Below are 14,758 nucleotides of genomic sequence, written 5' to 3'. Positions count from 1 at the left end.
TTGAAGGGCCATGCATAAGACTGTCATGACCATGTCATGACACCTGTCATAAACATGAAGGAGTCTTTATAAATGTTTTTGACTATAAGAGTCAATTGGTCAATTATGTCATTTTTAATTCCAAGCTGACATTGCGTGAGATGTCTTTGTTAAGACAACTTGACATTAATCAGGCCAACAATGTGTTTGTTATTAAAACTTGACATTAATCAGGCCAATAATATCTTTGTTATGACAACTTGACATTAACCACAACAAAGATGTCTTTGTAATGACAGCTTGATATTAGCCAAGAAAAAAGTATCTTTGCTGTGATCGCTTAACATTAACCAAGGCAACATAATTTATCAATGTCTTTGTGAAGCTGGCCTTATAACATTTAATAACATCTTTATGACAAGTCGAAAATGTATCAATTCACTTTAGATCAAGGAAAATATTCTTCTCACAATTGCATTTGAAGGGGCAGGCACAGGACTGTCATGACACTGTCATAACTATTTCATGACATCTGTCATGGACATGAAGAAATCTCTAATGTTTAAATGTTTATGACGGTTTCATTAAGTCATTCAAAAGTCATTCAGTCAATTATGTTATTTTTGATTCCAGGTTGAAATAGTTTGAGATGTCTTTGTTATGACAACTTGACATTAACAGAGACAAAAATGTCTTTGTTATGACATCTTGACGTTAACCATGAAAACAACATATTTCAATGTCTTTGTCAAACTGTCCTTATAACATTTAATGACATCTTTTTGACAAAAGTCCAAAATGTACCACTCTATTTGAGGTCAAGGAAAATAGCCATGATACACTTATAATGGTTTAATGATGTCAAAACCAACCGCATATGACAGTTTAATGTAAATCTTAACACATAAAGCTAAACAGTGTCTTTTAGTCTGATAATATCAAGTAGTCATGACAAAGACATTGATGGGTTATGTTGTCTTTGTTAATGTCAGGTTGCCATAAAAAGATATGTCACAATGTCAACTTTGCATTAAAACTGAGAACAATTACCTAATTGACCAAATGATACTTAATGACAGCATTCATAAAGATTCCTTCATGACATTCATGACAGGTGTCATGACATGGCTATGACAGTATTATGATAGTCTTATGCACACCGTCATATAACATGTTACCCGACAAACTATAGCCAGGAGCAAACATGATCGCTGAGAATAAACTTTGAATGATGAAAGTTGGTAAACTAAGAATGGATTAAGCTGTCATTCTCTGTCACTGTGAAACACTAATCAGAACACAGATTTATTAATTACTAATTGTTTAGCAGAAAGATTTGCAGCATTTAGGTGTAACCTAATTAAATCTTGTTCTAATAGGAGCTTAACATCGGGCCACAAGCCTCATTAACATAAAACTCCCTCCATGTGAGGAATACATTAAAATCCTTCTTGGCTGATGATTGTCCTCATGTTCACTTGCACATATCTTTTTCTTCACCTCCCGTCTGCCTCCAATAGTGAACCTCCTCCTCCATGTATTTTCTACGGTAGCAGTGAATGATGGTGCCATCTGGTCTTGTGGGAAATTAGAGGCAAGAGCACAGGGGCAAATGGCCCCCAGCAAGCTTTGCCCAGGAGGGAGAGGCAGACAATCTGCTGCAGACTGTCTGCACACAGGAATGCACCATCCCACTTCACTGGAGCCCTACTGACGGCCTTTCTGGAGTCAGCTCACTAAAACATGCTAAAGGCTAGCACGGCTCTGCCAAGAGCTACTGTGGAGGAGAGCTGCAGCATGGCTATGCTTTGTTTATTGAGTGTGTTGTCCCGCTGGTCGCAGGCCATTGTCGATCTTGGTTTATTGTTCTTCTCTCCAGAAGATGTGTTACATGGTAACAAGTGAGATGTTGAACTGCCCTGTCTTTAAATTCTTTAAATCTAAAAAGAAACAGTCTGGATTATTTGATGTTGGGTTGTTTGAGGTACTTACAATAGTCAGTGTATTTCTTACAGTAGGCACGAACCCAGTTTGAAGAAGCAGAGAGGAGTATCAACACAAAAGCTAAACAACGTAGGGCTGTAGACAAGGTCAGGTTTTTTAGCCATTTAAAAGAGGTCAACCTAAAAAAATATCAATATCAGTCAAGTGTATATATCAAGTGTATACTATACTTAGAATATTCTTGGTACTTTACCTCACCATCAGCCAGCCTTTCTGGAGGGAAAACCAGTTATACAAGTCAAATATCGCTCTCTCCAAAGCAAACCAGTCTCCATAGGCAAAATCTGTCATTTTAACTTGCAGAACATGGGACCTGCTACTCTGCTGCTGCCTAGATCTGCTAGTATGTGTGTATTATTGTGAGATTTCAGTGTTTTAAAAGGTTAGCTCTCATTCAATACAAACAAACTAACAGATTGAGGCAGTTGAAGACCAGCAACTTCCTTGTTCTGTGAGGTAAAATGACTGATTTCAATTATGGAGTCTGGTTGGTTTGGGGAGAGCAACATTTGCCTTGTATAAATGGCAATTTCTGGTCAAAAGAGCTGTCTGACAGCAACATAACGCAGTGAAAATATTCTTAGGTGGACATTTTTTTAAGTGTCTAACACACCTTTTGTTTCTGACCCTATCCACAGCAGTACATTGCTTAGCTTCAACCCCAAATCAAATAATCCAAACTATGCCTTTAATTTCACAAAGGCAATCAAAGGTCACATTTTAACATTCAAATTTTGGGTATTTGTCAAAGGTTTTGCAGATCAACTTAGAATGAGTCTAATAGTATATATTTAAACTCTTACAGTAGTGACTTAATGAGAAGCCTCAGTAACAATTTGACCTACACGTACGTTGACCTACAGTACTCCTTATTAATGGTTTCTTATAACAGACAGTGAGGGCATTGGTGGTATCTGATACACAAATACAAATGCATTTCCTCAGAATATTCAGAAATATTGTAGGAGATTTTGCCAGGAGTTATTTGTTTTCCCATTTAGTTAGTGTGCATGCCTGCACCGCACCACTGGTGTTTCACTACTGTGGAGGGGTCAAAGTGCAGATGTAGCCTGAACAGCACTCCTGGAGTAATTAGAGGTTAAGTGTCTTGCTCAAGGACACTTAGTCATTAGTTGCCGTGGGGAAGCCATGAGGATACCCTGTAAATACCTTCTACTGTCATGTTGCACAGTACTATACATGTGTAGTGTTTGTCCCGATGACCTTGGTGATGAACTGTAATGTAGTGAGACTCATTGTGTGTTAGTCACACATATATTATACACTTATCTCCATGTTCCTCTGCTTGTGTAGGACTTCCACCTGCTGTATGAGGAGGCGCGCTATTACCAGCTGACGCCCATGATCAAAGAGCTGGAGCGCTGGAAACAGGAGCGCGAGCAGCGACGGATGGCGCAGCCCTGCGACTGCCTCGTGGTCCGTGTCACACCCGACTTGGGCGAGAGGATCGCGTTGAGCGGGGAGAAGGTCCTCATCGAGGAGATCTTCCCTGAGACTGGAGACGTTATGTGTAACTCAGTCAACGCTGGCTGGAACCAGGACCCAACGCACGTCATCCGCTTTCCCCTCAATGGCTACTGCAGGCTCAACTCCGTCCAGGTAACACACCAGAAACCACCTTCTGTTTGGTGTGCTTTTGCTCCCCCACTGCAGTGTGGTGTTCCTTATGTTAGTGTATTATGAGTATTCTGCTGACAGCAAGTAAAAAAATCCAGCCCAGAACAGATAATCCAACAAATACCCTGTCCTTCTGCACAGACTGACTTGGCAAAAGTAAGCTTGATAAAAGCCAAGAGGATATGTAATATTATAGTGACACCATATGAGGAAAATACTGTTAACCCTGTATTTAACACAGATTATGATTTTGCAGGAGTAATATAAGATATGATAATGTTAAACTAGTTTAAATTCAATGTTCAGGTACCAGTGTGTAGGATTTAGTGACAGTTAGCGGTAAGTGTGCAGATTGCAAACACTCATCTTCCAAGCATATAGGTAAACCTATGGTGGCCATGAAAATTGTGCAGAAGAGTCTAGAGCTCATGTTCTGTTTGTCCTTTTTTGGGCTACTGTAGAAACAAGGCAGACAACATAGTGCCCTCCATGGAAGAGGACCCACACCCTCCACATCCTTCAACAATTCTTATTTACAGGAGAATATACACAATTAGAAAAATACAGTTGTTTTCCACCTTATTCTGCCAATAAATAAATTTTACACACTGGACCTTTTTCATAAATTAAAAATTTATAATTTTACTTTTAAAAAATCATCTTGTATGTTTATGTCACTACCATGCATTACCAGATAAATAAAAAAAACATTTTAGGAATATTAGAGAAATATACTGTGATTGAAATAGCTAAATAGTAAACTAAATGAAGTGCTCTAAAAGCTTTGATTAAGCTTCATGACAGAGGTTAAAACCAGAGGCTGTGATAATGACAGCAGCTCTAACTCAGAAATGACAGTCTTGAGCTTTAGGAAGCACAACTTGCTTCCATTTGTTGGAGTTTAAAGGTAGAATGGGAAAGTGGTGCACACAGAGCTGTCTTGAATTTTTTTTTATTATCATCATTATTATTATTATTATTATTATTATTATTATTTTAGGGCCTTTTATGCTTTTATTGTGATAGGACAGCTGGGAAATGGGGGGAGTGGGGGAAGGCACGCAACCAAGGAATCAAACCTACGGTTGCTGCAGAGGACTCAGCCTCACTCTGCATGGGGCACATGCTCTACCACCCGAGCTGTCAGGATGCTTCCTGACCCCAGTCCTGAGTTTTGAGATTGTTGAGATGAAATTAAACACAGAACAAGTCCCAGGTTCTGACTCTGGAATTCACACTAACAGACCAAGTATGAGAAACAGTGAAGCTCTGGATCAGAGATATCTGGTTCTGATACAAACAACCTCAAAGGACACATGCAACACAATAAATGCTTATACAAGGGCAAACATACTGTAAGGAAAACATTAACTGGCACCATGCAGTACAGTAACTTTAAATAACATATTCCCAGCTAATGCATAAGGTGTTAAATTTGATGTCAAAACACATTATGTATTGCATGTGTTTGTAGCATGTGACCATGATACAATAGTGCTGAAGCATGTCCTAATACAAACTATATTTTAACTTTGAGGATCTTAGCTAGTTTTTATTTTTTTCAATGATAAAATCTTTTCTGCATCATGAAGCGAAGACGAGTCTTTTAAATGAACGTCTCCAGACGATTTTGCAATGGCACCCTCCTCATGTTTGTCTTGACACTGTAGTTCTGAATCTGTTTAAGTTTGATTTGGCACCGTCAGTGTTTTATGGAATGAGCGCTGTGTGTGAGGTTAACCCTGGGTCGCAGATTCCACTTCACTGTGAGTCAGTCAACATGATTTGTGGCCTTGTGTACACTCTGCATGTTGTCTCAGTGGAGACGGTATTTTAACCTTCATTTATCAACCAAAGGATTCTGCTGAGCAAGCGAAACATTTTTCACCACCAGCCGTCAAACACTTTCATACACACTTAAACACCTGGCTGGCATTTGTGCCATACAGCCAGCGCTTTGATGGCCACTGTATACAGCTCCACTAGTGTTACTGAGCTTTAGCATCTGCTGAAGGAGAGGAGACTGTCTGTCAGTACAGATATTCTGTGTCAGTTTGCAGCTCTTACTTTCAAGTCACTAACCAGTGTAGTGGCTGGAATGTACGCTGGTTTTCTTCATTGTCTATAATCTTGAATCCCACCTCCAAGCTTTGCTGTGAGGCAGTTGGCATGATTTGTAGCCTTTTATACTGCATTTTGCCACAGTAGAGATAATAGCTTGTTGTCACTAACTGAGATAATAGGTACTCTGATGGAGCTACAGTCAGTTTGTCAAGAGATTACCAGAGGTAATAACAGGTGTACACAGTGTGTGTGGTTTTTCATTCTGTCACAGCTTCCAAGTGGCTCTTGTGGCTGTAGCATGATGTGAAATCTGAGCCTGTCCTGTGCTTTGTGTTATGTGGCTGCTCATTATCTTTTTATTGAACTCACACTACATGCAGTAAATTTGGTTTGAAGTATGTTATAGGGCTGTGTACTGGCAAGAATCTTGATTCGGTGTGGTACATATCACAGTAGAGGGGTTACAATTTGATATATTGTGCTATATTATGAGTTTGTGTTTAGGCTACTATAAATTTTTATGTAGCCTGAATTTGAAACACAAGATAAGGTAATCTAGTACTTATTTAAAACAAATAAACTGTTCTAGTCATATAAACTTAATATTAATTCAGTTGTACTTGAGAGAATAGTTTCAATAAGCTTAACATGTTGAGTTAAAGCAACTCTTCAGTCTCACGGACAAACTTTACCAACAATTTTGATTTCCTTTTACACTAAAACAGTGTATGCTGTGAGCAGGGGTGTATGCATGTGCACACACAACAATGTACCATATCTACTTTAATTATGAACGTTATAGTTTCTAAGATTCCTGTGTTTAATTTTTTTATTTAAAAGATAAATAGTCCTACAATCACAACACAACAGAGTGGCACCATAAAAACATAACATAAAGCCTCCATATTTAATTATTTTTCCTCAGTCCTCAAAAAGAAACTGTGCTGCTTAAATTAACCTTGTAAAAAATAATAAGTATGCTACATACAAAAGAAAGAAAAACACTCAAATACATCAAATAATAGCTTGAAACTAACGTCCTACCTCTCACTGGACAAATAACCAACCAGATTTCATCACCCCATCTAGAAATGTCCTTGGCTGAGAAGTCAGCTAATATGCTGATCATCTGTCTTTAGAAGCCTAATTTATTGAGTTGACTGAACTCACAGTACAGTACATTCATTCAATTCATCATTTCAAGTCAGAAGACTACAACTTAAAAGAACTCAAGTTTGTATGTTCTGAAGTGCTCTGAAAATATTTTTTTACAGTGTGTAAGCAAGGTGATAGTTAAATTGCTATATTTTTTTAGGAAAACTGATATAGTATAAAGAATACAGTGCCGTATGTGTAAAATCTGAGTTAAAAAGTTCACTTTTTTATGTAATTGGCTACATTGTAAATGAGGTCTCTCTCAGAGCAGTGAAGCCAGCTTGTTTAAACACAACGCAAAATGAACCACTGCCACAAATCTTTGCATGTGGTAGTGTTTTGGGGTTTTTTTTAGCATAAATACAGTATCACAAAATATAATGTCACAGTAATCAATATTATTATGGCATACCATTCTCGAACAGACAGTCTGACCGAGATGCATAATCTCCATGTCTAAAGCTGAGTGTGTAGCAGAGCAGTAAGACATTAAAAACTTCAGAAAACTAGTTTTACAGTTGTGTTACCCAGAGAGGTCTGTGAGAGGGAGAACGGGGGGGAAACATAACAGCCTCACACCACGGGCTCGATATAACACACTCGAGTGCCCACAGCCACGAACAGGCCAACACATAGAAGGAGCCTTCCCCCCTCCAGCACCCAGAGGGAGCCTCTCCCAGGCAGGCTAGTGCACCCTGACACCTCCACCACCCTCCTGCCAGTGTGAGAGACCACCTCCAGGCAGGAGAGCCGAGCGAGCGGGACAAAGCACGTGTGGACTGCGGCCATGTTTTCCTGCGAAACGATGAAGAAGAGGAATGGAAAGGGGGGGAAAATGATATGCATAATTTACGCTTTACTCCTTTTTAAGACACAGCTCCTTTTTTAAAAAGACTCCAATATAACACCGCTCAAGGCAATTGAAATACACGTATTGCATTTTTTAATACCATACTTACAATTTCTCAAACAGCCTAAACCGGTTTATACTTCTTTTATAGATTTTTAAATGACTTGCAATATAATTAATTGGCCGCATCAACTAACACAACATTTTCCCACTCTGTTTACCAGTGAGACTGGTTATGGAATGTGAGCGCATCTGACTAACACGGTCTGAAAGGAGGTTTTATTGTTTAGGCTTTTATTGGGCTGCTCCTCTGAAGGTGAGGTGAGCTGAAATCCTCCTTTCAGACAAACTGCAAACAGAAAGAGGAGCTGGATCTTCAAGGTTTCCTGTAAGCGATGCTCCCTTTTGTCTCATGGTATGGCCTCTCTCTTGGTTAAGGTGCCGTTAGTTGTTGCGTCAGGCTCTTTTTTTTTGTCTCATCCTGGCTCCTTTAAGACACACAGATACCCATTCCATTTTAAAAAATCAAACACTCACATACACATATGCAAGCACAGTAGAGGGGCCCGGCTCATTGAGTCGATGTAGATGAGGACACGAGGAGCAGATGGAGGTGTTTTTCGGTGTAAGGGGAGATTTTTCTAAACAACTTACTCATTCTGTCCTCTCTCATTGTTGCGTGAAGGTATGAGAAGGTTAGGAAAATAATCCTTGTCTTACCCGCCAGACAATGGGCCTCTGATCTGATTTCAGTCCTGGACCCCAACCCAGGGGAACACACACACAGCCACACCCTGCCCACAGAGGAAGACCAGGGAGAGGATGAAGGCGGGGGGACGGGGCAGATGTAGCACTGTCTGGATCAGAGTATTCATGACTGGTTTTTGAGGAGGTCCTTACAGTTTATTATATGTCGCTGGCATAGAGAAATCATTTTAGCCCCAAATGATTTTCTTGAAGCAAAGGTGCTGTTGCTGTCTGGCACAGGGCTGGAAAACTGCTAGACCTTGTGATATGCTATAAGATAACATGGCATTTCTCAAGACTTAACTGTACACTAAGCACAGCAAACTAGTTTTTGCTGTTCACTTAGACAAAATAAATTTAATCTAAGATTAGTTCAAGTCAGAGTTTAACAAAACTAGGTTTAGGATGAGTACATCTAGACAGAAAATTGAGCAGAGCTCTGTTGCACAATTAAAAACTCATTTCCATTTAGTAAATCCAAGTTTACTGATGAAGCCTGACATTGAATAGAGTTTAATCAATATGGAGATACTTGCCTACCCAAATTAAAATAAATATATAAAAATATATATTTGAGTGTTTTTGGGACAAAAATGTTAACAAAACATTACATTGTTTTCTATCTGCCTAAAACAGTACAGTAAGGAAAAAAGAGTGTTTTAATAGATAGGCAGTAGTTTTAAAAGTTAAACCTTCTCAAGAGTAAGTTTAACTTAAATACTGATTCACATTTTAAATGAATGAAGTTTAAAGTTTTGGCACCACAGACTTATGTTTAATATAGGTTTGGAGTAACAGCTAACTTAGGTTTAAGGTTTAATGAGAGGTTTAATTTTAATCTTTCTTAATTTTAAGTTAGTGTTAAAGTTTTTTGCAGCATAATGTAAAGTTAAAGCATGACTTTATCAAGTTTAAAAATTAATTCTTGTTGGAGCAACCCAAGATAAAGTAACATCCCTGAGGTTGTTTTACTTTCAGTCACTCGGTGATATTCAAAGCATTTCAAAGACTCTTTTTAGGCTTTAGGAATATTAAATTCCTGATACCTCATTGTATCATATTTTTTTTGCAGAAATATAACAAGACTAACTGTATCAGTCCACAGAGAGAAGGAAGGAAAGATTTACAGTACTACAGTGTTCGCTGTAAATATAGCTCTGCCTTTAGTTCTTCATCTTGTGTATTCAAAAGTGAGAGAGTGAGAATAAACAACCCCACCTTGGCAAGTGATTCTCCATGAAGTCATGAATGGAATTTGGGGAATAATGCAAACCACCTGCGCTGTGATGTAGATCCAGCGGAGAGAAACAGAGAGCAGCAAAGGCACTTAACGGAGGGAAAACATTTAGCCAAAGAGCCACAGAGGTGTACACACACGCGTCCCAGAGCTGGAGCCGAGCCTGCTGCTCCATACATCACCATGATGAAGCACTCAGATCAGAGCAGAGCCAATCCGTCCTTCATCAATGTGACAGCGGAGGCAGTCGTAGAGAAGGGCCCCCTGTCCCCCTGCTGCCCAGGCGGGGAACGCAACACGTCGCAACACTCTCTTACATGTCACACTGCCACTCCATCAATCCTGCACCGGGCGGAAAGAGAAAGCACAGCTCATCAGAGCAGACAAGGCCACACAAACACCTCAGCTGTGCTCCTCAGTGGCAGAACGCGACATTAACACTGCTGTGGTTAGGGGTCTCCGAGCCTGTGTGGCTCAGTGGGCAGAGAGCAGCATCAGGCACTCGGGGCCCAACAGGCAGCAGATTAACCTGCAGTTTGGTGGGGTTGGATGTTGCCTGCTGACAGCTGCAGCAGTTGGTGCCAGAAAAATGTTTTTTTTTTAAAAAGTGTTGAATGTTTTTGTTGGACGCGGTATGGTTAAGTAGTGGAAAGTACATCTCTTCTGCAATTGACCCTGGTAACAGCCAACGGGTGTTATGATGCACCTGGAGGGAAAAGAGAACAAACAGGGAGAGAATTAACTACACGTTTCCCAAGTTTGTATGCAGTTTAATCAGGAGAAATATGCTTTAAAAATGAAAAGAAAAACCGCCTCTATTCACGTAATTAATACAATTAGAAATACATTGAAAAAATGTCTAAAATGTCTTTAAGGGGGCCGTCTTATGCTCATTGTCAAGCTCATACTTTTATTTTGTTTCCACTAGAATATATTTACATGCTAATGTTCAAAAAATAGATTATCTTACTGGCCATGGCTGCAGCACCTCTTTTCACCCCATGTCTGAAACAATGGGCCTCATGCAAGAACTGCTTATACCAACAGATTTGTTCATAAGTGGTGTAAGTGATTTAAGAGAACTCGCATTCGCCAATTTTCTCGTATTTTGAATTTTATTTCAGGGACAAACACAATTTACAAGTGTTCCAGATCTGTCAGATAGTCATGTGCAGTCAGTCAGTCAGTAACCAAAAAACAGTTTTTCACTAATGACTGTATATTTCATTAGTTTGACATTTTGAGTTTGTAAAATAAATTACGCTTCATAATTATGTCAACATTGTCCTGTTTGACCACATTTCAAATTATAATATACTTGTAAATTTCCATGTAACACCTACCATCATTCATTCAATGACGTATCATTACCTGCTGTCAGGTGTGTTGGCTGTGTATCTGCACATGCAGGTTTATGAAGTCTCTGTCCAGGAGAACATCCTCACTTATTCTGTCCTTGTCTCTGTGATGAAAACTTTGCTTTAACCCCATCCTCTCGCTGCAGTCATCACTCGCCCCTTACTGTGGCTGTGGCGAGTCTTTTGTTTTTTTCTCTCTGAAGTAATTTTCATATTGAGACGATTCTTCTTAATTTTGGTGACAATCTGACACCATTTACAGCACTCGCTTTTTCCTTTTCTTAGCTTTAGCGGGTCTTAAAATTCCACTGCTGATGCTGTTAAAATGACAGATTTTCCTTTATGGATCTCTGAAAGCAGGACGTCAAACTCCAAACTTGTAAAGTTCTTTTTTCTCTTTGATACTGTTTTAATCAATGAACACTTACTGACATATGGAGCAGGAAGTGCAGCCATATATGGGGCGTTAGTTCTGCTAATTTACAAGTCTTATGCATGTGCACTCAGACACTGGTCGTAATTTACATGGTTTTCTGAAGTTACAAGTGTTTGTTGAATCTGATGTGGCGTGTTTGTATGAACACTTCATACAAAAAAAGTAAGTAAAATTTGATGAGAATACAAAAATGGTTTTGCGTGAGACCCAAAGTGTTTTAGCTCCTGTCTTCTTTGGGCCCCAAGCCCAGTCCAAAGTCTGTTCCAAACTAGCTGCACATTATGCAAAGTTGTTACATTACTGGTTCATTGTTAGTTATGGATTATTGTGTAAGCAGCATTTAATGTTTAAGATGGCATCACATTTTAAACTGGGGCTGCAATAAACGATTAGTGGTTTGGTCCATAAAATATCTGAAAATGTTGACCACTGTTTTCCAAAGCCCAAGATGACGTCCTCAAATTTCTTTTTTGGCCCACAACCCAAAAATATTTAGTTTACTCTCACAGAGGACTGAAGAACATTTGAAAAGCTGAAATCAGAGAATTTGGACATTTTTTCTCAAGAAAAAGACAAAAAATTATTAATCAATTAATAAGTAATTAATTGTTGCAGGTCTACTCGGACCCTTTATTTTGTATATGAAATATCAATCTGCAAAATAGAGAAGTAACTATTTCTGCCTCTTAAATGTTGTGGAATAGAAGAATAAAGTATCTTAACATAGAAATGCTCAAGTGAATTACAATTGCTCAGAACTCTAAGTATTGGACTTGAGAAAATTTACTTACCTTCCATCGCTGGTAACCACAGTTTTAGTAGCATGAAGCCAGAAACCACAGACCACAGATGACTAAGAAAAGGTTAGTGAATGAGTCAGGTAGTGTGAGCTCCTTCATCCTCACATGATCACATCTGTTTCCATCCCTTTGAGGACAGACCTAAGCCTAAATACCTCTGTCCTCCGCCTAGCTCAGTGGGTATTTACACTGCAGGGATTTGGGGTCACATTGCCACGACCTGAGCGAAACAACTGTGTGGATTCTCACTACTTAAAGACACTTTCAATCAAAGTGCCCATTTGTAATGGTGAGCTCAGTCTTGCCAGCTCCACAAACACAGCCACTAGATAATGCGCTGCAAATGCTATGAGAATATATTACTCTGTCAAAGTGTTTTTGTCGCTTGTGATTCCTAAAAAAGCTGGCAGATGGCTCAGAGAATTAGAGAGAGTTGGAGCTTCTCGGCTGTTTTATGCCAGATGCTTGCGATAAGCAGAGGATACGATGCAGAGAGTGCAGTTAGCGCTCCTTGTCACATATTAAAGAGTGTGCATAGTTAAACAAAAGCGACCCCCTGAGTGCAGCGCCCATCACATGCTGCAGCGTGTGTGTCATACGTGTCAATCAACTCTGAGCCCCGTGCCACAAGGAGCAAGTGTCTTCCAGCGCCTCCGGAGAGGTGTTACGAGTGTGCCTGCACACTGGTGGCCATCAATATTACATGGTGCTCCCGTTTCCAGCCCTGAGACTCCTCCACTTTGATTCGTTGTGTTGGAAATATACGGTCCTGGGAGGTTGGAGGAGTGAGGCATCAGGCTGATGTATCCCCTCCTCTTCCCCACTGCGACCATAGATTGAGTGGCAGCTCAGTGAGATGGTTACACATTGACTGGTATGTGTGTGATTTGGGGGCAGATCCCTGTGCAGCCAAGTCGACCCTGTAACAGTGAGAATGGTTTATTATGTTTCTAATGTAGAGGGATCACTGGGGACGGAGAGGGTGAGAAGCTTTCTGCTCCAATCACACAGGCAGGAGAAGACAAAAAGAAGGGATAAACTTCAGAGTAGAACTAGTTAACTTTGGTAAAGTGTTGTCATATCCTCTGTATAATTGTATTCTGATTTCTTGTTTTACAACAGAGCTGCAACGATTAGTTGATGAATCGATTAGCTGACCAAAAGAAATTTAGTTGCCCACTATGTTGATAATCAATTGATTGTTTCATTAATTTTTCAAGCAAAAATGTATTAAATTAAAGGAAAGAGATAAGCCCAAAAGGCTTAATATGACCACTTTAATCAAAGTATAGGTGTAATGTCACATAAAAAATGGTTTTGTAGTCTTACCATCTTAACAAACCACTCAGTTCAGCAAGCATCATGGGAAATAACGGGCTGTATTTTAGACTGGGGAGAGTCAAACCAATCAGGGGGTGTCGCGTTTGTTGCGGCCATAGGCCACAAAAATTGTAGTGACTTACCTCACATGTGATCACTGACAATACGGTCTCTGAAGGTCATCTCTGAGTTCAAAGTTGTGTACATGAAAAGGAAAAAAAGAAAAAGGAAGAATGCTAATTAGCTTTTATTCCATTTCACGGAAATCATCATGCCTGGAATGAAACTTTGACCAATCAAATTGCTCACATGCAACTCGCCGTCAGAATATTTTTCTATGGTTTTGCTCAAGTGAAAGCATAAGCTGGGATCTGACAGCCTGCAGTCACAAGTATGTTGTGCTGAACTGAGCCACCAGGACATGTGTTAGCTTTTTAAGAGGGTGCATTACTTTCTGTTGTCAGCTGGGATTGATTTCAGGACGCTGTCCTGTGGACATTGAAACCTTTTGCTTGGATACATCTTAATTATTCAATGTATTGTTTATTCCCCCGTGGCACTAATTCACTGTGTCAAACTGAATGTGAAGTTTTTTTATGGCTTCTTATAGTCATTACAGGATTCTTGAATCAGTTACAACTATCTATAATAATATCCTTAAGTCTTTTGTGTTGCCATGCATTAATGATAAAAGTGTTTTCAGACTATCTTTATTGATCAGGCCATTCTCCTCTGTGACCAAATTCATTGCCGAACATGACAGAGTCCCACATGCGTTAAGAGATGATGGGGAAAAATGCAATGTGATGCAATGATCAAAGAAGGCTATGTAATATCATTTCCATAATCGTTAGGCTCCTCCGTCGTCTGTCATGGATTTGGGAGTGTTTGATGCTTGGGCAGGTCTCTTAATTAGCCATCCTCACCATCAGCTGTCTGCCGCCCCTTCTGTCTCACAAATTACAGAGTTTGTCGTTGTCGTATGGCCAGAGGACAAAAAGGGGGGGGTAACTTTTCCAAGTGGTCCTTTCTGCTTACAAGCAGCATGTCAACCCACATTTTAGTTTTAATCAGGAAGATGGGGGGGTGCAGGTCTGTTCAACAAGTTTGTGTGTGGATATGTGTGCTATAATTTGCATTTTTGCAAATGCAAGTTTGCGTTCTTGCACA

General features: G+C 39.7%; 1 protein-coding gene across 2 annotated transcripts in view; it reads left to right on the top strand.

The window, feature by feature from the left end:
- kctd15b (potassium channel tetramerization domain containing 15b) overlaps window positions 1–14,758 on the top strand; it is a 38,355-nt gene that overhangs the window by 17,816 nt on the left and 5,781 nt on the right. For both annotated transcript variants that reach the window (XM_084721070.1, XM_084721062.1), the window contains exon 4: window positions 3,298–3,603. In XM_084721070.1, the coding sequence (XP_084577196.1) occupies window positions 3,298–3,603 (306 nt within the window). The remainder of the gene's footprint in view (window positions 1–3,297; window positions 3,604–14,758) is intronic.

The sequence above is a fragment of the Lutjanus erythropterus genome, chromosome 1 (genome assembly GCF_056507025.1).
Source record: "Lutjanus erythropterus isolate fLutEry1 chromosome 1, fLutEry1.hap2, whole genome shotgun sequence".
Classification (NCBI taxonomy): Eukaryota; Metazoa; Chordata; class Actinopteri; order Lutjaniformes; family Lutjanidae; genus Lutjanus; species Lutjanus erythropterus.
The sequence above is the reverse complement of the archived record's forward strand: the minus strand, read 5'-3'. Positions and strand labels throughout refer to the sequence as shown.